Source organism: Tauraco erythrolophus, chromosome 11 (assembly GCF_009769465.1).
Source record: "Tauraco erythrolophus isolate bTauEry1 chromosome 11, bTauEry1.pri, whole genome shotgun sequence".
Taxonomy (NCBI): domain Eukaryota; kingdom Metazoa; phylum Chordata; class Aves; order Musophagiformes; family Musophagidae; genus Tauraco; species Tauraco erythrolophus.
In genome coordinates this window covers 29573055-29598626 of record NC_141475.1, presented here as the reverse complement: position 1 = coordinate 29598626, position 25572 = coordinate 29573055, and the positions used below count along the sequence as shown (strand labels likewise).

General features: G+C 52.3%; 1 protein-coding gene across 2 annotated transcripts in view; it reads left to right on the top strand.

Annotated features, from left to right (window-relative positions):
* Positions 1-3553: 3553 nt before the first annotated feature.
* The window catches only part of MBNL1 (muscleblind like splicing regulator 1), a 104605-nt gene continuing 82586 nt past the window's right edge, over positions 3554-25572 (top strand). The window contains exon 1 of one of the 2 annotated variants that reach the window (XM_086618094.1): positions 3554-3606. Coding sequence is in view for 1 of the 2 variants with exons in the window: in XM_086618089.1 (XP_086474215.1) it covers positions 10799-10807 (9 nt within the window). In the remaining variant the exon portion in view is untranslated. Of the gene's footprint in view, positions 3607-10787; positions 10808-25572 lie in introns of those variants that run through there. The other variant, XM_086618089.1, reaches the window with a different exon arrangement.

Genomic DNA, 25572 nt, shown 5'->3' with positions numbered 1-25572 from the left:
ATAGTGAATGTCCTAATTGGGAAATACCATACATGCGAGCGTACGTGCCAGTTACATCCTCCGGAACACACGCACGCTCTGAAGTACATAGATGGTATTTCTTACATTTCTGCTTCTTGCCCAAATGTTCTTTTAACAGAGAATAAGTATTAATGCAAGTTATTCCCCCCCCCCAAAGCAGAAATTCTCTGTAAAAAAATACTGATTGTGACCTTGGAGCCTTTCAGCATTACAGAGGATCTCAGGGTTCAGAAGAACAGTTTGCCTTATGAATTTTTCATATGGATTTTTCTAAATCCTAAATTTTCTATGTAGGATGCCATTCACTTGGAATCCTAAATAGATCATTATTGTGGTTTTAATTATTCTGTTACAGCAAACGATGCCAGAACCCCCCATGACCGCCGTACGTGTCCAGCCCGGTGACGGCAGTGTGGGTCACAGCTCTCCGGGGCCCTTGGGGTGACGTGCTCCCCAGCCCGGGATGGCCGTGGGAGGGAAGGGGCGGACGCTGCCCAGGGAGCGTTATCCCCATCTCTCACCGGTCCCGCACAGCCTGCGGCACCGCGTGCTCCTCTGAGGCTTCCCGAGTGGCCGGGATTCTTCGGAGCATGGTCACACCAACTGGGAGCTGAACATCTCGACACGTTTGTGGTTGCAAACCAAAAGCCCAACTCAGGGCGAACCCCTGGAGCGCTGGGCGCGGTGACACGGCAGAGACTTCGGTGCTGCCGCGTGGCACGAGCCCCGGGTGCAGACCTCTGCCCACGGGATGGCGCGTGGCCCGGGAACAGACACTCTGAAGATCCGTCCTCCGCAGGGTTAGCAGCTGCTGATGACATTTGCAGAGGGGAAAAAAGTATTTTGCTCGGCTCTCCTGCTCTTGCACGGTTTGGCTCTCCGGCGTCGCGCTGCCGTGTTTGCGATACAGCCGTCTCCACAGCGACGAGCCACGTGCAGGGCCATGACTTCAGCCAGGCAACACGCAGAAAGCCTCGAGGAGCTGCCAGGCTGTCGTGCCAGCGCGGATGCGAGAGGCAGACGGTGACACCACACCTGGTCCCTGGCTGCCCTCCTCCTGCCGAGCTCCCGCTGGAGGTAATTGGGCTCAGGAGAGAAGAAAGCCCTTCTGAAAGGAGCTCATTATTTTAATAGCTGAGAAACATCCCTTTGTCGTTTTAGCTGTGGTTTTCAGGCCAGAGCAGGGCCCAGCCCCGGGGATGTCTCCATGCTGATGGACGCCTCGGTGGCATGTTGGACCCCTGCACAGGCGGCTGGCACACGTGGAGAACAGCATATGTTGCACCTCTGCTTGAAATTTCTGGGTGCCGTTCCCTCTTCTTGGAGGTTTCGTTCTGACCTGGCTGCTGAAGCTCTGGGAATTCCAGACAAGTGCCTGGAGCACCTGTGTTTTGCCTGAAAAAAGGCTTCTGGATGGGAGAAGTGGAGCTCCCTCACGCATGGTGTCCTTCCTGGCAAAAATGCTCCAAATTCTACACACGGAATGGTTGTTTCTTACAAGACAGTTCCAAAATCTTAGTAGAAGCAAATCAGCTTATTGTTTACGTTCTGCAACTTAGGTGTATTTTGTTATTCATTAGCAACTGAAATGAAGACTCAAGATTTGGAACCTTTGCAACGTCCTTGGTCTTGCCTTACATTTGAACTCTCTGTTTGGGAAAGATTGCTGGAGACCAGGAGGAGAGAAGTACTTTTTGCTGGAGAAGGTAACTACGTTTTCCCAGCTCTGTTTGCTACGTTGACTGCGTCGGTTGATTGAAAGCAGCGCGCAGACCCAGCAGGGAGAGGGGTTACTCCTGGAGCTGACAAAAACTGACCGAAATGAAGTTCGCCCTGTGCCTCGCAGGACACAAGGTAACATGGAACACGCTCCTGTGCTGCATGGTCCTGGTGGATTTGGGGTAACTGTGATCCTTCCAAAGAGAGAAGAAACCCAACATTTAAAAGGGATAGTTCTTTTAATAAAAAGCCTTATGTTGCTGAAAAATTGCACAAAGCTGTTCAGGCACACCAGGCTATCCTCGACTCTAAGCACTCCACCTGTTTCTCTTCCAGGCGGGGTTGGACGGGGCACTGAGCATCCTGGTGTAGTGGAGGGTGCCCCTGCCCATGGCAGGGGGGTTGGGACTGGATGATCTTTGAGGTCCCTTCTGACCCAACCCATTCTATGATTTCCTGGTAAGACATCCTCGCACGCTGCTGCCCACGCCGCTCTGCTCTCTGAAGGTGCCAAGGCAGCAGCAGGAGCTGCAAACCCTTCAGACACAGCTGAGCAGCGAGGCAGGCTGGGGCTGTGCCCGCTCCGCCGGCACGCCAGCGCTGGGTTAGCTGGTATGTGCCCCGAGACGGGCTGAGTAAGCCTCTGGTGTTAACTGATGCAACATCCTGTACGACGAGGTGGTGAACCATTGTGCCTTCGCACCAGCTTCCGGACAGTAGGAGAAGGAGACGCTAGTAGAGGAGTGGAAAGAAATAACAAGAAATCCTGTCCATAATTCCCGCCAGTGTTGGCTGCAGCATCTCTCCGTGCTGGTTTCCAGGCTGCTTTTCCCTGCAGCTGCACCCCAGCACGAAGGGTCGCAGCTCCGGAGGAACAGGCTGCTGCTTCGCAGGGCTGGTGCACCGCACCCCGCGAGCGGGCAGCCCTCGTGCACCGCGTGCGGGAAGCGACTCGAACGAGCAGAAAGGAAGCCTGGCAGCCTTCCTGCTCCCCAGCTGCCACCCATGCAGCCCTCTTGCCATACCCACCACCGTGGGCAGCTGGCTCCTGCCAGGGATGGCCCCAGCTGGGAGCTGCTCTGCGGTTTGATGGAGGCTGGTGGTGACCGGTGGAGCTGGGGGAGAGCGTTTCCCCCTGGGCTGAGCACGGGATGTTTCCAGCCAGCTCTGACACTGGCAGAAGGGCTGCTGCTGGCGCAGGAAGCCCAAAGATGGCGGTGGCCACAGCAGAAGTCACAAAAATGGGTCTAAATGTCTCTGGCGGGTGAAGCCAGCCGTGCTGTGGGCGCTGCTGGCAGCGTGCCGGCCGGGCAGCCGTTATCTGTGGCCCACAGCAGGAAGGGAGCCCCAGGGGCACCACCCCAGCCATCGCCCCGTTTCCAGGGACTGCGGGTGATGGCTGCATTGGGCAGCCTGAGCCCATCCTGTGCCAGGTGCCACTGGGCAGATTAACGGGCCGCAGCGGAGATGCCATCAACCAGTGCCCAAGACGTGGGCTTCCCCGGCAGCACCGTGCTGCAGCTCGCCGTGCGGCTGCGATGCAAACGCACTTCCCCTCGCATCTCTTTTTTTATTAGCCGAGAGTAATTTTTGCTTCTTTAAGAAAATACATGTGCAAACCGCAGCCCGTCGCCGTGGTTACCGCCGTATGCTGCTGCACATAGCTGATTTCACATCCTTAGACCTATGGGGTTTGGAAAGCGCGCTTCTCCTGGCCTCTCGCCGTGCCCCCCCTCGCTAGGCCACCGTCCCGCTCTTGCAAAAAAAAGCATGTTGTAATTAGCCGCGCGCGCTGCCGGAGGAGGCGGTGGCTGCGCTGCCCGAGCGCCGCAGCACGCCCGCCGCGCCGTGCCGGAGGCCCCCCAGGTAAGAATTACACTTTTCACCCCATTTTGCAGCCTTTTGCCCACCGTGCAAATTCGCAGCAGAATAGCGTGCGGTTGTTCAGGGGGGTACAGCAAGTTGTTCAGAAAGTTTAATTTTTTTCTATTAGGTCTGCGTTTCGTTGCGCCTACTTTGGCATACAGGTCTTGCTGTCTGGAGATAAGTTGGAGAATATTTAAATAATATGTTGAAGGAGTGCTGAAGGTAAAGTTTTGGTATGCAAAGTTGAAGTAACAAAACTCTGGAGTTCTGCAGAGGATTAAAAGCCGCGGGCAGATTTCAAAGCAGACCCTTCATGGCACTTGCTGGGGGCGCAGTGGGACCCTGTGGTGTGGAGCTTCTCCGGGACCTGCGCCCCGGGCCAAACCGGGCACGGGAGCCATCGGTGGAGCGGAGCAGGGCAGATGCTGGTGCGGGGACACCACTGCCATAGTTGTGCCGCGCTCTGGGCACGTTCCTTAGCAGGGGCCGAGTGTGGCTCCCCCCACGCCAGGGTCCCCTCCAGCCCTGGGTGAGGCGGGTGGATGCCCATCCCCAGAGCATCGCTCCCCAGCCCTGCTCCGGCTCCCCGGGAGCCATTGGTAAAGCCCACAAGAAACTAAAATTACACTAATCCCCTGAGAGTGAACTCGGCTTCCTGCCGTGAACTACGCTGCTGCCAGCGAAGGTCCCACCAGTTTTCCGTGATTAAATATGGTGTTGGATCGTGGGCAGGGCCCACCCGGACCGAGCGCCTGCGTTGCTTCCATAGAGGTTAAAGTGGACCCTGGCACTGCCAGCTGGGCTCCAGCCCAGACTGAAGGGCAATAAAGAAATCATCTTTACAGAGAACGCAAAGGATGCGGCATATATCGTAATTACTTGGTGTGAAATTAGCCGTGTGGATTTTGCTGGTTCATATGCCTGTAGACGAGTAGAGATTTAAATTACTTTTTAACTTCTAACGAAAGTATTATCAGTAGATAGTTGCAGGAGGCTTTAAAATAAAAGGACAATACAGTGGAAGGGCCGAGTCTGAAATTTGTACGTTATCTTTACTAAAATGCACGTGCAGATAAAATCATTAAAACAGGAAAAAAACCCCAGACGTTGTAGGGCGGTAGGGTGGAGGCGAAGGGCTCCATGTTGCTGAGAAGCAGAAGCGGAAGGTCGTTAGCGCAGCAGTCGCGCTGTGCTGGAAGAGACGCAGCGATCGCTCGCTTCGTCGGCCAGGCTGAAATTTGGAGTCAGACTTTTTGGGGAACTGGAATTTCATGAGCGTCGACCAAACAACAGCCTGAGGATGCGAATAGCTCCGCCAGGGTCGCGGCCGTGCTCAGCCTGCGTTCGGGGTGACTTGCGTGCTCTGCCTTCTGACAAACGCCGGGGGAAAAAGGAAAATGAGAGCACGAGGTTTATTTTGTGACTGTTGCATTGCAGCCATGATAGAACGAAGCCACGAGGCGTGTTTCGAGCTAGATGGGCTCGTGCTGTGGCTCCCACTCGCCCATGTAACAGAGGGCAGGGCAGCCCCCGTGCCCCTCGTGGGTGGGAGCCCTGCAGTTGGTCTGTGGCAGAGAGCAGCCAGTGCCGTGGCCATCAGTGCGTGGGTCGGGTGGGCTGCCCAGCTCTCGCCGTGGCTGTCCCCGCAGCGCTGCGTTACTGGAAATGCCAAGGAGAGGAGCTTTGCTTTCGGGCTGGACACCCCCCTCTGCCCCTGCCCAGGGTGCCACGGGTGGGTGTGGTGCAGTGGGGGCAGCCCGGTGTGGGGCTCAAGGTGCCCAGGAGGGCTGACTGCTCGCCCAGGCTGCTCTCGCCCAGCACCAGCTCTGGAGCTGGCTGGAGCCCAGCGACGTTTTCAGCTCGTTCCGAATTACGTTGGGTTCTTAACTGACTTTTTTTAGCTTGTTCTTCTTCTCTAGCAAAAGTTTCCTGTTTGCTTTTCAGCCTCGCTCAGGCGGGAGCTGGGGTTGGAGGCGATGTGCCGGGGTGAGCCGAGGCGGAGGCTTTGGTCCTCGCTGGCTGTGTGCCCATGAGTCCGAGCACTTGCAGTCACCCGTGCCTGCCCCCCTGTAGGCACCAGGCCCCTACGGGCACCCTGAGGCTGCGTGGGAGGCAGCAGGCTGGCTGGCTGGCTGCTTTCGTGGGTAACGATTGAAAAAATGGTTGCCAAGTTGGGGCTTAAAGTAGCCATGGTTGGTGCATGAATTCTGCACAGTTAGGTCCACTTTTTCAGAGTATTCATCGCATTTGTAATGACAAAGGGAAACTTTAAATATATTTTCACCTTCTTTCCCTAATGCCATGCCTGTCACGGGATGACCTGTCACTCAGAGTTTTCCCTTTAAACTTTTCCCTTCGGATCAGTTTGAGGCGGGCACCGGAGCGGGGGTGCTTTTATTCTGCCCGAGGCGTGGTTGTGAGGAGGATGCCAACAGCCATCCTCATGTAGGGCACCCAGGGAACGCCGCTGTCCCCCCGCTGTGCTTGGGGGCTTCTGCCCACCCAGGCCGGGCCATCGCTGGCCCTGCAGCCTTTCTCGCCGGGTTTCGGAGGAAGGTCAGGCAACCGTTGCACAATTTTTGGCGGTCAGGCTCTTGCTTCACTCTCGCGAGGGCTGCCAAGAGAGTTCCTCTTTTTTGCTCCAGTTGTAATGACACGTAGTGACTCTAAACCATAAAATATCTCTCAAAATACTTTCTCTGTACACAACATGTTTATTTTTGCCCATCTCCAAATTTGTATCTTTTTGTTTGAATGACATATGTAGCTCAGTGTATGATGAAATACTTCTTTATCTTTCTCTGCTGGAGGAGAATTAGTCCATTGTCTTGTTTGGTATCCCAGATGATAATTATCATTATCAGATGATAATCTGGGAGACCACTGGATCTGAGACTTCCTTAAGGTTTCCTCTTCACCGTGCTCTGCCTGGACATCTTGTTCCTGCAGAGCTTGCGCGTGGCGTCTGTGCCCTGGGGTTTGATCCCCTGTAACCTATAGACACCCATGTGAAACAGAATAGGGTCACTTTGTAGGATATAGTGAGAAATGACATCACAGATGAGCAGGGCACCAACCCAAGGATAAGGCAAACTGGCCCTGCACCTTGGCAAGGAAGGGATGACGTCCAGCGGGGTTCCCAGCAGGAGCCAGCACCAGAAGGAACGCCGGCCGCAGCAGCTGGCAGGGGGGGCTGGCAATGGGGGCTGGCAGGAGAGCTGGCAATGGGGGCTGCTGCCATCACAGGCAGCAAGTACCAAACCCAGGAGCAGGCGGGTCGCTGTGTGCTGCATGTGAAAAGGGACTTGAAGGGAAAATGAAACTAAATAAAGTAAATCTACCAATGCGACCAAACAGCGGCTGTGGAGCAAAGCCCTTGCCGTGGGGGGTGGCGGGGTTGGGTGGGCAGCTGCCACTCCAGCTGTGCAGCCGTGAGTGGCTCCGTGTCCACGTACCTGCTCTGGTGCCGCTGCCGGAGAAGGAGGCACAGTTCAGAATCCTAATAGGAAATATTTATATATCTGTTTTTTTTTGATATAAAACAGCCGCTGGAAGGGTGGTTCGTGCGGACACCGGCCTGCTGAGGGTATTTAAGAGAAATCAGGGCAGTGACGAGTTTGTGCAGAAAACTTTGTGACCGGAATAACTGCTTTGAAAATGCCCAGCGTAGCGATGTAAGCCTACAGAAAGGAAACAGCCTGGCGTATTTCTTTGTGATAGAACAGAAACAGGAAGAGAGACAAACGATCCATTAGAATATTCCTTCCCAGAGTATGGAGGCGGGTGCAACCAATGCTGCAGTTATCGGAGTGGTACCTCTGTACCGCTGCTGCTTTACGGAGTGACAGGCCGAGTCACGGAAGTCAGGCAAGTACAAAAATACCATGGGATACTGATTGCCATGATTTTTTTACTGATCCGGATTAAACTTCTTTGAAACACAAGCGTAAATTCATAGCGTATTTTCCTGAATGAAAAAGGAATGTTTCTTTACGTCCTTTCAGTCTCCAGTTTCTATAAAAACGCCAGAAAAGACAAACAGAAAATACCAGAAAGCTCTCCCAGTCGGTGAAGTGCCTTCACTGCCTCGGGGACTCCAGGCTGCTCCCCGAGGAGGGACGTTTGGGGCACCCCAGTTTTCACTGCGGGTTCAGAATGCTGCGTGGGCTGTTGCAGGGCGTGATTAGGGCACACGTGAAGAAAAGTTAATTGTATTAATGCCAGGCTGTATGATAGAACAAGAAGCCTTAAGAAGGAAACAGCTGGAGTTCAGGTCTCTTGAGCACGCAATATTATTTGTCTCCCAAAATAAAATGAGGAATTATTCATTGAAGCTGAAAAGCACGTTATCACCTCATTTCACAAAACGTAACTCTGCTTAGTTCAGCCCTGAGTACAGATCAGGGAAAAAGGTAAATTTAAAGGCAAATTTCTTCTAGTCTCCAAGCCTAAAAAATTTCAAAGCAAACAGCAAGGTGGTTTGGCTTATTCTGTTACAGATTGAAGCCTGTGGCGGATGTGATTCTGAGGAATCATTCGGAATTTCAGAAGTCAACAGAAGCTCAGTGACTATAAATGAATAAAAGTAGCATTTGATTGCAGTGGAGATGCCACTTTAGTACTGTTTTTTCATTTGTAAGTTAAAAATTAAACATATTCTGAAACAACTGGGTATGGGTAACAAGGGATGCTCAGATTCATAAACACAAATTACAAGATTTGGGGGAAAAAGACAAAGTTCTAGCAGAACTACAAGCCCCAGTGTGTTTGGGAGAAAAAAACAGAGTTGGAACAAGGCCCTTGAACCTGGCCGAGCCCTTTTCCCGCTGTGCATCCTCCTGTGCTGCAGTCCCTGCTGGTGAAGGGTCAATGCAGGACAGCTATGGGCCTTCAGAAAAGCCAGTGGCCGCACTGGTCATCCAGCGACCTGCTGCAGAGGTCCCTGCAGGCTGGGGCTGAGCCTCAGCCTTGGCTCTGGCACCCACGGAAACGGCTCAGGCAGAGCCTGCACCAAGGGGGAAGAAGGGATTTCCTTGTCTTGACTAATTGGCCTACTGTTACGTTTAGTGACAGGGACCAGGGAGGAACAGAAACCGTTGGGGTGCTCATCATAGGTAAGGGCTCTCTGAATTGTCCCTGTGGAAGAAAACAGAAAGTGAGATTAGAAGTTTAAAGGAAAAGAGAATAATAAGAGTTTTTTCAAAAACGCATGTGTATATGCGTTGAAATATACTCAGCCTTAGCAATAAGCAGTTGCTTCATATGATATAATACTTGGAAAAAAATGCTAAGCAAAATGTCTCCTGGAGTCAGTGCAAATATTTGTAGGGTTTGGGTGTGAGTTTGGCTAAGACATGGCTGCTGCCTGATATCAAAAAACAAAGTCAGAGAATCCTGCCACTGATTTTATTAAAATGGTAAAATAGAACTCAAAAACATAGTTTGCAAAGGCACAGGACTCTTTTATGGCAAATGGGAAAAAAAAAAAAGAATTAACAATGTAAGAGGTATATTGTGAGCCTCGGGGATGGAACAGGCTGCACACTATGAAAGAGAAGCATAGATCAAAAAGAGTAAACCTCGGCAGGGTCAGAGGAAGAAAGAGCTGGAAGAGGGACACTTCATCCATTCCCTCGCCCCAGGCAGGATGGAGTGTACCTAAATCGCTCCTCGAGACCAGCGTCTAACCTTGATTTAGCACCTTGCCAGAGTCCAGCCTGAATCGCTGTCCCTGCAGTTTAAGCCCATCTCCTGTCCTCACCACCATAAATACAGAGACAAGATTGTTCCTTGCTCTTTATAGTGTCCTTAAATCCTGGAAGATCATTGGCGTGGGCAGGCTCTTTCCAGTTCTTTCCCTTGTTTCGTCCCCACCACCGCCTCTGGAGTTCCCGTCTTGCTTCCCATGTCCCGGTGGGCCGACACCAGTGGGACCAGACCCCACGTGTCCCACGGTGCACCCCCCTGCCTGGCAGCCTGCCGGCCTCTCAGTGTGTTCAGGTGTGGGTCCTTCTCTTTTTCTGCCCCTTAGGTTAGTGCCACGTTGTTTTGTTGGGATTCCCGCGTGGCCCGAGATGTGCGTGTCCTGGCAAGGGCCCCTTCCACGCTGCGCCTGACCAATCTGTGTTACTGTAGCTCCTTTTTGTGCCCTGCTCCCGTCAGTGCTGCTGGCACGGCAGGACCCACACCTGCCTGTGTGCCACGGGGCAGAGCAGAACTGGTGCCCTGGTGATGGGCGAGCCGGTCTCCAAGGGCCTTGGAGCCCAGGGGGGCTCAGAGCAGTGCCCGGCCGTCGCGGTGGGTGCCAGCCACCTGCTCGGCAGGGGTGTGCGCAGGGTGCCCCGGGGCACCGCTAGGAGCTCCCGGGGGACCCCAGCCCCACCGTCAGCCTCCGGGCTCGCCCCGAGGGGACCGCTCGGGGGAAACCCACCCGTTTGCAACGCGCTTTATTTGCCGAGAAGGAGCAAGGGCGGGAAGCGGGATGAAAGCGGAGTCTTTTTGGCTGCTCTGCGAAGAGCGGCGCCGCTGCCTCGACAGGGCAAAGGCATGCGGGGGTGCCCAGAAAACAATGTCGCGCTGGATAGCGCGGTCCGAGGACGCTCGCTGACCACCTCGCGGCGAGCCAGGGCTGTGTTGCCGGAGACATTTTCCACTCGCTTCCCTCCCCCTGCTGCTTGCTTTTTTTTTTCTTTTTTTTTTTTTTTCTCTTTCCTCAGAAACCGGAGGCGGCGGCGGGGCCGGGCACGTGTGCCGGGCTCGGGCACCGTGACTCACGAGGCGCCGGGCCGCTCCGCCGCGGGGAGGATGAAGGAGGCGAGTCCCCGGGGGAGGGCAGCCCGCGCCGCCTCCGCGCTTCACCTTTCCCTCGGTTCGGCGTCGCCCGGATGGCGGAGGCTGCGCCTGGCTTAGGTGAGCGCGGCGGGGCCGGGGCCGGGGCCGGGGCCGGGGCCGGGCCGGGGCTCCCCGCGGGGCCGCCACGGGGCGCGGGGCCGCTGCCGGGGCGCGCTTCCGGGCGGGGCGGGGGCGGCGGCGGAAGCCGGGGCCGGGGCCGGCGCGGGGAGCCCGGGCCGCTGCCGCCGCCTCCCGCCCGCCGCGCCGGCGGCGCTGTCAGCATGAGCCCCTGACTGGGCCGGGCCGCCGCGGCCGCCACCGCCGTGCCCGGGCAGGGCCGCCGCCCGCCCACCCCGCGAGCATGCCCGAGGTGAGTGCCGGCGGGGGCGGCCGGGGGCGATGCAGGTGCCCGGGGTGCCGCCACCCCCGCCCCGCTCCGGCCCGGCACGGCCCTGCGGCCTCCCCCGGCGCGGCGGCTGCGGCGGGCCCCGCGGGCGGCGGCCTGGCAGGGGAAGGCGGGGGGCGCTTCCCCGGGCCGGAGCGGGGGGAGCCGCCGTCCTCCGCCGGGGGAGAGGGGCGGGGGGGGGACGGGGACCGGGCGCGGCGCCCCGGGGCGCGGCCCCGCCTGCCCGCGCGTCCCTCCCTGGCGCTGGCGGGGCCGCGGCCGCCGCAGCCCGGCCGTGGGAGCGCGCCGCGCGTGACCCGGACCGGGAGCCGCGGGGACGCGCGGCCCGTCCCGTCCCGGGGCGCTCGGGGGAGGGAGAGCCCCGACGGCGGCGGGGCCGGGGCCCGGTGCGGAGCGGCGGGTCCGGTCCGGCCCTGTCGGGCCGCCGGGCCGGGGCTGCCCGCCCGCCCGGCCGCGCCGCGCCCCGGAGATGCGGGAGCTCCGAAAAAGCAGCGCTGTGGCGGCGGGAGGGTTAAAGCAGGCGGCAGCTTCAAAGGGAGTCGCCGGTCGGGGTGCAGGCGCGGCGCGGGGTCGGGCGGAACCCCGGTTTGACACGCGCGCGCTGCCCGCCCCCTCGGGAGTCTGTAGGCTGAGCAGAAGCGGAGCTTTTTCTTTCTTTTTTGGGGGAAAGTTCTTGAATTCAGAACTTTGTTTCGCATCCAGGTACTGTAAACAAAGCACTTTGTTAGGGTGCTAGTAGAGTGGAACGCAAAGACGCAGGGATGTTGTCTGCATAAAGTGCTTATTTTAGAAAAATGTACGCTTATTTCTTTTAGAAAGAAAGTCTGTCTTTTGATGAATTTTTGCAAGGGGAATATATGCGGCAAAGCACGGCAGTGGCAGAAGGACACAGGTGACAAAGGAGTAGAGAGTGAAACCGCGTGAGAGCAGGTTGCGCAGAGGTGTAATGGTCAGGAGGGAGGTGTGTGAGTGATGAATAGTAACACGGAATAAACAACAACCGTATCTTCTTTAGCACTACTGAAAAAGATTGTCACTTTGGAACGTGTTGTCATTTCATTACAACAAGGAAATAATTTGCGTAACGAGTAATTAACCGGTGATACTTATTGCTGCAGGGAAGTTTGAGGGTGAGAGCCTGAGGTCTGGCGCCTGGAAGCTGTGATGGATCGCAGGCTCCCGCCAGGGCACGTGGGAGGGCATCGCGCAGCTCCCCGAAGGCTCTGCTTGTGTTTGGCACGGACCTGTGCCAGACCTGCTGACGTATAACGGTGTTATGACAATAGCAGTCATAGAAGAGGAAGAAATGAAAGGCTTGGCATCGCCGGGTTCACTGAGATGGATGACAAAACTGCTGTATGTGGAAGGTTGGGATGTCCCAGCACAGAAACCCGAGGTGTCGGGAGTTTCTCCCCTGGCAGGGTGGTGCGGGCTGAGCTCAGATCGCTGCCGGCGAGGTTTTCCATGGAGCGGAGCACCCCAATGGCCCGTCTGGAGGGGACGGGGGTGCTGGGTGCACGCTGAGCTGAGCTCTGCGGTTGCAGCATGTGCTTTTGCCATGGAAATTTTGTGAGGCCCACGTCACCCGGTGTTCCTCAGCTCGTGTTGGATCAGGTGTAGACTAGAACGTTGTAAAATGGAATGGGGCTTCCCTGGATTTAAAGGCTGGGCTTCTGAGCTACAAACCTTCTTTAGGCTTAGTTGGAATAATAGATGTTTAAGTAGAAGAGTGATGGTGATGACTGAGCATTTGAAGTTTTATAACCAGTTAGTCTCCAGACTTGAGAAAATTTTGGAAATTTACTACCTTGTATGTTGCGTGTATGTTTTAACGGTAATTGTGGAGCCTGCCTAGTTTACGTGACACATAAAAGGATTGTTGGTTGTTACTTGCTCGGGCTACTGAGGAATGGTACAGAGGCAACAGATTCTTAGTCTGAGATGTGAGAGAGAAAGTGACAGGGCAAATTTATGGTACCATTTCCTTAAAGCCATCGTTGGATTAAATTTATTCTGAATGGCAGGCGAGGGTCTGAGCCCAAGGATGCTTTGTTGTACTACGAGGCAGTTGAATCAGTGGGCAAAATTGGGGCGTTACGTGAGCAATTTGTGATTCTCTGGAGTTGGGAAATGGTGCCGAAGCTGTCCTGCGGAAACTCCCCTCGGCTGCAGCGCAGGGTATGGTTTCCGTACATCCACCGCACGGCACCGGCGTTCCCTGCGGTGGGAGCAGCCTTGCTTTGTCATTTCTTTCATTTATCCACAAAATCCTCCTTTTCGCTGGCTGTCTCGGAGCGTCGTGAAGCACAGCGGTGCCACGTGCTGGGCAGGCACCATCTTCGTGGTGTTCTGGGCTGAAAGCTGTTCTGCAAACACGGGAAGCTGCCGGTTCGGATGGATCTGACACCTGCCTACGGCTCGGACCCTCCCGGGCAGATGTCTGACCCGCGTTCCTCACCCTCGCGGCAGGAGATGTTAGAGTTTTAGATTCGGTAGGTTAGCAAGGTAACGGATAGTATCTATCTTCAGGAGTATCAGCAAAGCAGTTTAATTAGTGGAAGCAGAGAATTTTAATCTAAAATTTCTCTGGTATATTGTTATCTAATTGCAGAAGTAATCGTTACCGTAAACCAGAATAGTCTCTACTCGGAGGTTTTTCTGTGGGTACTCATGGCCAAGGAGTTGTTCTTCCACCAGCTCACTGTGCTGGGTGCTGGGAGGGCTTTCAGCCCAGTCCGTCCCGCGGAGGCTTGGGGGATTGCAGAAGCCTAATCCGAAGTGGCATACTGGAAGGGGGGCTGGTGGGGTGCTGTGCAGGTTCCCGGAGTACCTCACCATCGCCTACGGCAGCCTCACCGCGGGCACCTCGGGAAGGTTCCGCTCTGGGCTGGGGTGAGTGATGGGCACAGCCCTCCGCTGCTGTGGTGTGTGGGGAAGGGGGGCACATCATGATGCCAGGGTTTTTTGCCGATTTTACTTTAGACGGGAAATGCATCAGTTCGTTCTGCTTTGGGAAGTTCAACAGTATAATCAGAAACAAGTACGTGTCAGTCAAGCTGCTTCAAGCCTTGAACGTAGACGTTCGTTTTCAGTTTTGGAGAAAGGTTAATTTTGCTTTGCGTTACTCCACCTCTTGAATTCTACTACTTTGTTGCTTCACTGGGTCTCAGGTGCTGTTCATCATTTGCTGGTTACTGAGCTTATCTAGGGCCTGCTTCCTCTAGCAAGGCCAGGGACCGAATGAACTGACATTTTCAGACGCCTCCGTGACAAATACCACGCGCTGACGAGCACTTGAAAGCAGCAGGTGCTGCTCTTGCTTTAAGACCTGTTTTGCATGGAGGTTTCTGGTGCTTGGCCAGTTTGTATGTCTCAGGGGCACTGAAAACACTACTTCCCAAAATTTCATAAGCAGGGAAGATGCGATTGAAAAGAATCCGGTCTGTCCTCCAGGGATTTCTAGAGGAGTGGGAAACGTGCTGGTCTGTGGCCTTGGCGCAACGTCCGAGCTGCGTTCCTTTGCATCCCCACGTCGGGTGCAAGTCTGACCTTCCCGAACTCAGAGTCCATGTATGTTGGAAACCTGGAAAATAAATTTGAAGTCCAGCATCACACCAAACAGCTGAAACAAGCATGAAACAGGCAAAAGGGTGTTGCTCCCTAGGGCCATTATTTTGGTCGCCCAGAGGAGACGGGCCCTTACAGCTCCGTGGTTTCACCATACCGTCCAGGATGGGTTGTGTGGCCACAGTGACAGTTCTGAAATGTGTGGTGTGGATAGAGATCTCCTGGCCAGCTGAGGTGAACACATACGCCTTCCCTTCTGTTTTTATTTCCTTTGAGGACTTGTTTCATTCTGCTGCTGCAGATTTAGTGCAGAGGTGGTAAGGACAGGGCAATGCCTGTAATCAGGAGGATGAGCCTTAGCACCTCCCGATGTCCGGAACAGAGGGTGGTTGCTGCTTAGGAACCGCGGGTACAAACCGTGGCCCTCGTTTTCCTGACAGCACTAACACCAAAGAAGTCACACGCATTGGATTATAGAAGACACCCTGCAGTAACTGCTCATTACCTTCAAGGGCTTAATATGTGTTTGCCTTTGCCTTATGCACATTTTAAATGCGGATGCTCTGAAGAGGTGATAGTGCTGTTAGCAAGGACCAACTCGTTAAGGTAAAACTGCAAAAAAAATTCTGTTCCCTTTTGTTCTCGTATTTTGATGGTTTTTGTCCATGCTGAGGATAACTTCTGTAACTATGAATATTTATCAAAAAATTCCCGCAACTACTCCTCTCCAGAAAGAATTTTACTGTGGCTGTATTTTGTATGTTTTTATGATGGTTTTCCAGTATGAACAAGGAGGGACACTAACGTCAGTGATAAGGTGTTGCCTGAAATAATCTGGTTTTGTGCCGTTGTTTGTTTGTAAGCAGTGGCAGAATAATCCTGCACGCAAAGGTGTGGGTGCTGCCGGAGGGCTCGGCGATCCGCCGGGAAGCGAGCGCAGATCCAGGGCTTTGGCTCATGCGCTTCGTACACCTGAGAGCTGTGAGGTGGGCAGTCTGGCTGGGTTTGGTCGCTGCCCTCGGGACTCCTGCGTCCACATCTGTCCTGCTGTTTCCAGCCCCACGCAGGGCAGAGGGGCGGCAGGAGGGTCGGGGCAGGCAGAGGCTCCGGGACTTCCCTTTGCCTGCAGAAGTGGTGGTCTCCACTAGTTGTGTTCCTTAGGGATTAGAGTTGCCTATGATTATTTTTTTATTTTATTAACAATTATATACTGTAAACTTAGTTTCCCAAGTAATGCAACAAAGTAAACAACCTTTCCTTCCTACTACCCCGTAATTATTTAGCGGAAGGATAAACATGTGAATGTTTTTTTATTGCTGTCCTCGGTGACATTTGGAGTCTGTTCTGCCGTGAACATGTGCAATTGTAATTCCCATTAGTGTCAATGAGAGTTCACAGCAATTAACAAGGAAAGAGAAGGGACCATTAGAACTGTATCACAGTTGTGATGAAACTTGAATATATCCCAAGATAAAAAAATACACATTCAATATAAAAACCTGAGAGGTGAAGGTTTTGCTATGGCATTTTGAAATGGACCGTGGTTCCCAGTAAGGATGTTCAAGCGAACAGTTGATGTCACCCGTTCCCGTTCTACCTTCAGCAGTTTGTGCAGGATTCGTCTGCAGAATAACACCAGGGACAGATGTTGCTTTACAGTTACGTGTGTTCAGAACCAGCAGTAAATTTTCCTGCTTTGAGGCTGGTCTGGAATTTCTTCCATAGCTTCAATGGCAGCAACAGGAGAGCGACGGCAGTGGCGCGGAGCTGGTGCAGGTGGACGGACGCGAGGCTGGCCGTGCCCATCGGGCAGTTTGATGGCTGTGTGAGGGTTTGGTGTGTTCTGACCTCAGGCTGAAATCCAGCTTGCTGTCAGGAGAACTGCTTTTCCTCTGGGATCAATTGTTGTTTTTTTTAAAAAAGTCTGCTTGCTGTCAGCTACTACCGTGTGAAATAGTCCATGTTTCAAATTATGGGGATAGGCTGCATTGTTATAAAAGAATATCTCTATCCAAAATATATTTATTTGAGGTAGTTGGGAAAACTCTTTTTTAATGTACTATAACAAAAAAAATCAAAGTTTGCAGTAGATGTAATCTGTTAGTCCTCACTAAAGTCTAACTTCAGTTTTCACTAAACACAGCTTGAACTTTTAATGGGATGATTGCTATTCGATATTAATTAGAAATCTCAGCAGCACTTGATAGGGTAAAGGTACACTTCTGTCACTAGGATGTTTTCATTTGAATCTAGGGATTGCACAGGAGAACCAAGGAAGCCAGGACTGAGTAAACCACAAATGGCTGTGAGTTTCATGTACCCAGATTGTCATTTCCATAAGCCAAGTGTATCACAGAATCATAGAATGGTTTGGGTTGGAAGGGACCTCAAAGATCATCCAGTTCCAACCCCCCTGCCATGGGCAGGGACACCCTCCACTACACCAGGTTGCTCAATAATCAGCATTAACCCAGCGCGGGGGCACTGCCCCCCCCCCCCCCCCCAGCTGCTGCACAGCTGTGCCAGCTCAGCCCCCCAGCTCTGCGGGTCCTTCTGCAGCCCCACTACCTCCTGGAGCTGCTGGTCGCTGCTGGCAAGAAGTCTCAGAGAGAAACAACTTCCAGCCCTTATTTGAGCACTGTCAGAAAGTGCCTGGGTTGCTCTTTAGGACCTTATGCTTCTGGCAAATATGCCAAATATTTGTTTTCACAGAAAAATATTTTGGGACATAAATACGCAAGCTGTTTATCAGTGGCCAAATCAGGATGAATTTCAGCACGATAAAAAAGAAGTAAGTAACTAGATGGGTTAAAATACACTGGTCGTTTGAGAAGTGAGCTTTCACATAGCCCTCCGTCGCTAGCCCGGCTGCGTTTGACTCATTTTATCAGTTCTTCGTTTGGATTTACAGGTGGCAGTTTAAACTTCTGCGTATAGCCCAGGTTTTCCTGCTGGGAGCACACCTCACTGTCTGCCCTGAGGGAGGCTGCTGTCGTAAAAGGGATTTCTTTCACCATGCTCGTCATTAACGGCACATCCAGAGCTGGTTCTTACAAAAGTGCGTCAGTCTTGCAGTGGCACAGGAAAAAAAAAAAATTTCCCCTTATCTCACTATAGCACATTTTATGTATCTTGCAGGGAGATGTTTTGTTTCTACAGTTTCAGACTTTGTGTTTCAGAAGATTAATAGACTCAGCAGCCCTGTTTCTAAGCTTAGTGATGATAACAATGTAGTAAGTCATGAGACGGTCGCAGATCATCTGGCAAGGGAAAATATGCCGTGGGCTTGAACTTGGAGCAGGTATTACTTGGAGAGAAAAGTAAAATGTCGAAAGCGTTATAAATAATGCGTCCGGGCTCGGGTGGCTGTGAGTTGAAGTTTGCTGGAAGAGCCTGCTTGGGATCTCAGTCGGCCGCATCGGCGTTCGCCCTTTATACGTACCCACAGGCACAGACGGTATTTGTAAAGCACACGTGTGGTGGTTAACGCAGCGAGTTCGGGTGCAGGATTGTTCCTCTGGCGGAGCTCAGGTGAAGATACAGGCGGGAGGAGCGGGGTGCGGTGCCGGACCCCCGGCTCCTGCAGCCCGCGCTGCCCGGAGCGGCTCCGTGCGTTCCTGCTGCGCCGCTGGCTCCGGCGCAGGCGAGTCCGGCTGCGAGCGGTGAGTAAGGACTTGGGAACCCAGAGCATGTTTGGGCTCTGGGCCCAATCCTGCTTCCAGAGAAGTTAACGGGAATTTTTCCTTCTAAAAAAGGGAGAGCGATCAGAGCTGGTCAGCTCGGCTCCGCGAGGGCCCCAGTGCTCCTCTCTCCCTGGTTCTTTAACCCCAAACTCCCCCATAGCGCAGGGAAGAGCTGGTCCACCCGGTGCACGGCCGCGGGTCAGCCTGCGGCAGGGCGCGCCGGACGGGAGCGTGTTCCTGCGGCCGCTCGACTCCGGCATCGCAGCTGGAGTTCACTGAACGTCGTGACGTTATCTCTGTTGCAGTGACACCTACGCAGCGTTCGAGGAGATAAGCTTTTCTTTTCAACTTGAGTAAATGGCTGTAGGAGATGATGAAGGTTGCCACGTTAATTGGGTCTAGAGGTACCCGAGGTCTGGAGCCTCTAACCTCGGCGCTCCCGGGGGCACGGTGGAGGAGCGTGCGGGCTCTGGCAGCTCGCTCACCCGGGCAGATGTGTCGGGTTTTCCGAGCAGGTTGCCAACTGAAGGCAGCAGCAATTAGGCCTGGATTCACCATCGAAAGTACGTGTGTCTGTGTGCGCAGGCGCCCGGCAGCCGCTGCTCCGACATCTGCCGAGGCGCGGGCGGGATGGCGGCTGCTCCGGCGCTGGCTGTGCGGAACCGCCCGCCCTTCCTCCTCCTCGCCGGTCCCCCAGGGTCACTGCTCGCCGTCCCCACTGACACTGGCTATTTCGGCGTTGCCTGTGCCATCTGGTTTCCATGGAAGAAGGCTCCTGTCAGCAGCACGTACTGATAAACACGGCATGATTTACTTGTGAGAATAAACTCCAGTGGTTTTTTTTCAGTGGCTCTCTGAGGCTGGAAAAAAAAACCAAGAACTCCAAACAAAAAGTGTTTCTTCCAGTGTTGGAAGGCTTTCTTAGTGCCTGGGCAGCGTTCTTGACTTTGTGTGATCACTCTTGGTTTTCAGTGAACTCCTTTCCGTGCGTAATTTTATACGGGAATCCTTCAGTGCTTGATCCGTAGGCAAAGCTTAAACTGACTTTGAGGCTTCCTTCCCAAGCAGTGAAAAATCAAAGGTAGTGAGTCTGTGATACCGAGAATGTAATTATGTGCTTTTCAGCCGTTTGATGTGTAACAGCCAAAAATGTTCTTCTGGGAGCGCAGGCGCTTGCTGCAATGACTGAGCTTTGCAAACTGCTTAGAAGAAAGTCCCTGGGAAAATATCTTGCTTGCTGCTTATCAGCATTTTATTGAGCTCCTGTATTTATGTGCAAATATATTCCATAAATCAATCTTTAATGATGTGACGCAGCTTTGTTCAATTCTTCTAATTAAAGGCAGCTAATGGTGGCAACTAAAATACAAGAATTTGAGCTTCTTTCACTCATTTTTCTGCATGACTGACAAATTGTTGCTTTGGGTTTGTTTGTTTTCTTTTCTACAACTTCTAAGCATTCTGTCTTTAATCACCGTTTTAATAAAAATTGCTTTTTCTTAAATTTTTTCAGAAGCTATTTTCCAAATATCCCATGTTTTTTGTAGAAGACTAAAATTCTGGACTTTCATATTTAGTATTTTAAGATGGCTTTTAGAGGTAAGAGAGAGAATACAAGGGAAAAGGTAATCTTTTGAGCTTTTTCCAAAATTCCTGCATCGTGTTGTTCAATTTAGGTAGCTTGCACGGGTACGTTAGTGAAAAAGGGGACACATTGGGGAGAGCTCAAACAGAGGATAGAGAGGAATCTTCATGTGAGGAATACTGTGGGAATGCAGATAAAAATAGTGGAGGTAGACAGCGATGATGGATGTTTGGGTATTACACAGCCTCTGCGCTTGCTGTGTGGTGCTGAGAACATGAACTGGGGGCTTGCGGGGTGGGTGAGGGATCGTGGGGGGTTCTTGTCCTGGAGGTCGAGGGGTGGCTTGGCTGCCATGCCCATGTGAGCACCTGGCACCCTGGGCACCTGGGCTCACGGCCTTGCCGTCTCCTTGGCAGGGGCACCTCTGCTGTGGCTCTTCTCTAGCAAGAAAACAGACGAGGAGCTGCAGGATTAGCGCTCAGCGCCTGAGTGGCACCGTTAATGGGCTCGGGCACTTCTCGGGTTGGCTTTTCACGTGGCATCGCTCTCCAGGCTGTTATTTTGGCTAGTTAAAAAAATGATGGGTGTTTAAAGTAACGCTCATAACAGGGCTATAACCTGAGTCTTTTAGACACCTTTTGTCTAAAGTGTTTGGTCCACAGTTGTGGTCCTTTGACGTGTTAACATTGGCATTTTTCTTCTGCCGTATCAGGCTTTTTGGGGAAAGTGATCTATTTCTACGTTGCATGAATATATAGAGGCTGTTTCTTCTGCAAGAAGAATTAAGGGGAGTTTGAAGGTTATGTGTTGTGTGGTTTGGCACCGGTTGAGCATGAAGAAGGGTTGCCTACAGAGCGGGCAAAAAGGACACAGGTGGCTTCTTGCTGAGGAAGGCGACTGTCGGAGACCGGCCCGCGAGCCTGGTGTGCGGGGCTCTGTGAGAGCCGTGGGAAATGCCACTCCTGTGGCCTGACCGGGGCAGAACGGGCTGAGGGAGCGAGTCGCAGGCATGTGTTGTTGGAACCAGAGCGACCCAGCAGCTATTTCAACATGAGACCATGAGGAATACAAGCGGGTGACGAAGGATCTGTGTTCGTTCTGCCTCAGAGACATTCCGCGGTTATTCCGTGGAAGATGGGAGCTCAGAAGTAGTTCAGATATCTCAGCCATGCCACAGCTGTAAATAAAAGCTTAGCAGGGTAGTGCGTTTTGACCTGATCCATAACCCGGAAAGAAAAATCGTTGAAGATCTGCCTGGCTGAGCCGGAAACCCCCTGTTGCTACCATTGGCAGTGGTGCAGAAGGTGCCACCACGCTCACTGCACCTTCCCCCCCAGGCTGCTGCTTGTTTCTTCTATTTTTTTTAAATGTAAGTTTATTAAGCTCAGATGATAGGAGCCTGTGGGTGATCTCGTGTCCCTGAAACCATTTTCGCTCGGTGGCCTCGGGAACGCCCCAGGACCCCGGTTCCTGCTGCAGCAGCGTCCACAGGGCTGCAGTGTGACGGCACTGCAGCTCCCTCCCGCACGAGCACAGACCTTCTGCAAGGGCCTTCTTCTGGCTCAGAAGCAACCAGAAATCTCTTTTTCATCCTCCCCGAAGTTCATCTTTTACCCACAGCAAAAGGCTAAAAACGAGCGAAAAGCTGTACGCACGCGCGTAGCGAAGCGGCGTTACACCAGCTGGCTCGCTCAGGCGTGGGGAATCCACAAACAAAACGAGTGTTGGCAGAATTAAGCACCAAAGCCAGCTCTTGATGTCGTTCCCGGAGCCTGGCCGTTCCTGGGAGATCGGAGAGCCCGCTGTTGGGAAGGCTGCAATGCAGGAGCTGCTTCTCCTTCTGACGAGTCGCAGCTCCGGCGCTGGGGAGGAAGGCCAGCCTCAGCCCTGCGCGCAGCGCGCCGCGCCGGGAGGGGGTCCCTGCACGCTGCATCCCTGCGGGCTGGTGCACCGGGAGCGGCCTGGCTCAGAAGTCCCTTCGGAATTCATCCCCGTGGGTCACGGCGGTGGCTCTGGCGGGGGGGTTGTGCAGGAGCAGCTGCTCCGCGCGGGGGTCAGCAGTTGGTTTTTGTTGGTGGTGTCAGCTACGCACGTCGCGTGATCAAGGTGAACAAGCGTGGCAATAAATTGTAGCAAAACACTGATTAAAAAATGGTCTCAGAGATGTTTTTCACTTCTTTCCTACAAGAACGCATAGCCATTCAGGTTTTGTTGTTTCTTTTTAATACTGATGACTAATTTGGAGCTTTTCCTTGATGTCCGAAGACACATGTATGTATTTAGCTTGGGTGAGATTGTTCACGATGCAAAAATTAAGCATATCAGTGTTTCTGTGCTGCTGAGCACTTTATGTGTAGAGATCTCTGTGAAGTCAAGGAAAGCATCTCCTAAACTTGATTAATTTTACTGGAAATAGAAGAATCATTTTGCTCCTACATTAGTTTATAACAACTATCTCTGATACCTCATGGTGACAGAGCATAAAGAGTTAAAAACTCCATTCTTCGGGATTTAAATTCCTACATAAATAATGAAAAAAAAATATTTTAGATTAATTGTATTTTCTGATAAGTCGTATCAGTTTTTACTATCCTGGAAGGATAGGACTGATACATTCTGGCCTTACATTTGATTTATACTTATTAACACATAGAAAATACTGTGTTTTGGATTTGGGATTCTTGGAGAAACAGGAAGCTTTGAACTGAAATGCGGTTGGTTTTATCTCCTATCTTGCAACATCTGTTGGAGTAGTTTTCCAGCACCATCACTGCCTTGTGATTCACGTTAATGTTACTGGGAGTCAGGCAGGTACACCCTCGCACTGAGCTGGTGATGCCTCGGTGTCCCCAGTTGTTGGAGACTGGGTGATTTCAGAGCACTGGTCCCCCGTGCCCTTACTGGGGAGGTGCCAGGGTGCCAGCTTGGCACTGCCGTGGGTCTGCCTGGAGAAGTGCTGCTCTCCTTCAGTCCCTGCCGCATCGGTGACCCTGTTCCCACCCGTTCCCACGCAGTTTTCTCATCCTGGGAGAGAAGCACGTGGTTGTGACGGCATCGCCGCAGCTCACCGTGACTGAGCCGAAGCCACCAGGCCATGGAAACCTGCGTTCTAACTTGCTGCCGAAAGCAGAACTCCATGTGACGCCTTCCTCATTGTCTGTGTTCGTGTCCCTTTTGGTTCGCCCCCAAGTCAGACGCGAGGTGAAGCGGTGCACGTAGGGATCACTTCGGATTGGCCTTGCTGGGAGCGTGCCCGTTCGTGCAGCAGGCAGGGAGTGGTACGGTGCCCCACACCGAATTTTGCCGAAGACGCCGCGGTGCTCCCTGGCAGCCACCGCCGCTCCGCAGGGTGAGCAGGGGGGCACGGCGGTTCAGGGAGTGGGAGCGGGATGGTGTGCCGGTTCGGAGGAGGTGACGTGAACAGCCGGTTCCATTTCTGGTGATTAAGTTCAGATTTAATCTCGCCGATCAGTTTGACGAGCGTAAGGATGTGGTGGCTGCATCCAGGCTCCTAGTTTGTAATTATTCACATAACAAAGCGGTCGGCATGGGCACGGGCAAGGATTTGGAAATCTGGAGTTTGGTGATGGGGGCAGATGTGCGAAGGGTGCCCGGACTGGGGCAGGTTAGCAAAGGTAAGTGGAGGACCTGCTGGCTGGAGCAAATGCTATGAGTAATAAATTAATTATGATGGGAGAGGGACTTTTTACAAGGACATGTAGTGATAGGACACGGAGCAATGGATTTAAACTGAAAGAGGGGAGATTTAGATTGGATATAAGAAAGAAATTCTACCCTCTGAGGGTGGTGAGGCACTGGAACAGGTTGCCCAGGGAAGTTGTGGCTGCCCCATCCCTGGCAGTGTTCAAGGCCAGGTTGGATGAGGCTTTGGGCAACCTGGTGTAGTGGAGGGTGTCCCTGCCCATGGCAGGGGGGTTGGAACTGGATGATCTTTGAGGTCCCTTCCAACCCAAACCATTCTGTGATTCTATGTTATATGCCGTAGTCCACAAGGCGCACACCAGAGCGGTTTCTAAAGACTCAGTTTACCCACCGCTGGGATCCAGCCGTTTCTGGGGAAGGAAAAGGCCACCCTTTGCAGCCAGGGCCCCGTGGCAGCTGCTTTAAGAAGGGAAGTGAAAAACAGTAGGTCTGATTTTAAAACTGGGAACCTTTCTAGAGGTAACATGTAGCTTTAATTCAGAACCTTAGCAGCAGTAAGGTGCCAGTACGTTTGCCTTTGCCATGCAGTAGATGTTAAGGCAGCTGACCTGTAAGAAGCTGGGCTGGGTGTCTGGCGCGTGTCACACGAGCGAGAGCTCCTCCGGGTCACTTTTCCTCCCTGAAACCATCGGCATCAGCTGAATTCAATGACAGAGGGAAGCGGTTGTTTCCCTTGCTGAGTCATGGACATCACTTTTTCCTGTTATCATGGATGATGCTAATAATAATGATTTTTTTTATATATATATATATATATAACACTTTATATATACACACATACTTCTACATATATTCAAACTACATCTTGAATTTTAAGTTGAATCACTAGATGACTGTTATTTTTAAAGATAACTTCTTTTTAGACTTGGATGGGAAACGTCACTTACTTTGTGGTTGCAATTCCCCTATGCCAGGATAATACAGAACTTCCTATTTCTAAAATACATTATGTAAATGTTATGGTAAAGGAATTATACTGTGGATATGTTTTTACTACTGGAAACGATATTTGAAACGTCAGTGGCGTGGATGGGTGTGTGAATGCTTTGTAATACATAAATCAACAGCAAATGGATTAAATGCAGAGCAGTCCTTCCTGCCGTTTTGTGCCTCTGCCCTACCCTTTGGAAGAGCGCAATAACAGCCAGTATTCCCATTTCCTAGTCTAGAGACACACGCTGACCTTTCCCTGCTTTAGTTTATAAGTACACATCCATCTAATGCTGTCAGATAATGTGGATTCTGCATGTCTCCGAAGTCCCTAATTTTGTAAAGGAAATTGATATATACCATAGGTTGTAAAACTCAAAAAATTTCAAGAGGCGTATTTCTTGACTTTAAAGAGTTTTGTTTAATTACAGTAGTAGTGGCTAATTCGTAACTGCCTACTCTTTAAAGGAGAGAGGTTTATGGAATTTGCAGTATAACTTTCGGACTTGAAAATAGCGTTAATCTAATTAAGTTGAATAAGAAAGGATTGGGCTGTGGGATTTGTGCGTCGGTGCCGTGACACTGTTGTTAGGAATCAGTTCACAGTTTGGTCAGGGACATAAATCTTGGAGAACTGACTTCAAGAAATCTCTTATTTCTGCACACGGGCCCACACTGTAGGACATTGCCACTTGTTTCATTATTTACCCAGTTTTCTTGAACTGAGTACACGTGGATGTGTTGAATTCAGATGCAGTGTCACAGTTAGGTGTTTCTGCTGCAACGCTTTCAGAAACCGTGAAATACACTCAGGATAAAAACACGTCTGATGAGGATCTGCCTAAGAAGCCCACTGAAGTCAGTGGGAGGTTGCACTGCCTTCCCAAGCAACTCTGTCGGAGCTAAACCTGTACAGAAATAACCTTTAAAACACTACTAGTAGTACTACTGCTACTACAACTATGTATATTATGCAAAATATCTGGGTCATAGAAGCTTTTTTACCAATCCGGTGTGGGACTTGCTCAGTAGTTCCGTGCTAATACGTGCTGGTGGTTTCACCAGGCTCTGTTTATGCCCCAGTTTGCCTGCTGGGCTGGGGGGGCTGTGAAATACATCTCCAGTGGTACAGTATTGGGGTGTTCCACTGCAGAGCCGGCTGGTCCAGGCTGCTGCCTCGGAACTCTGCTTTTTCCTTGATACAGGCGAAAGTACAAAATTGAGAGAGGGGTCTGTTTGCA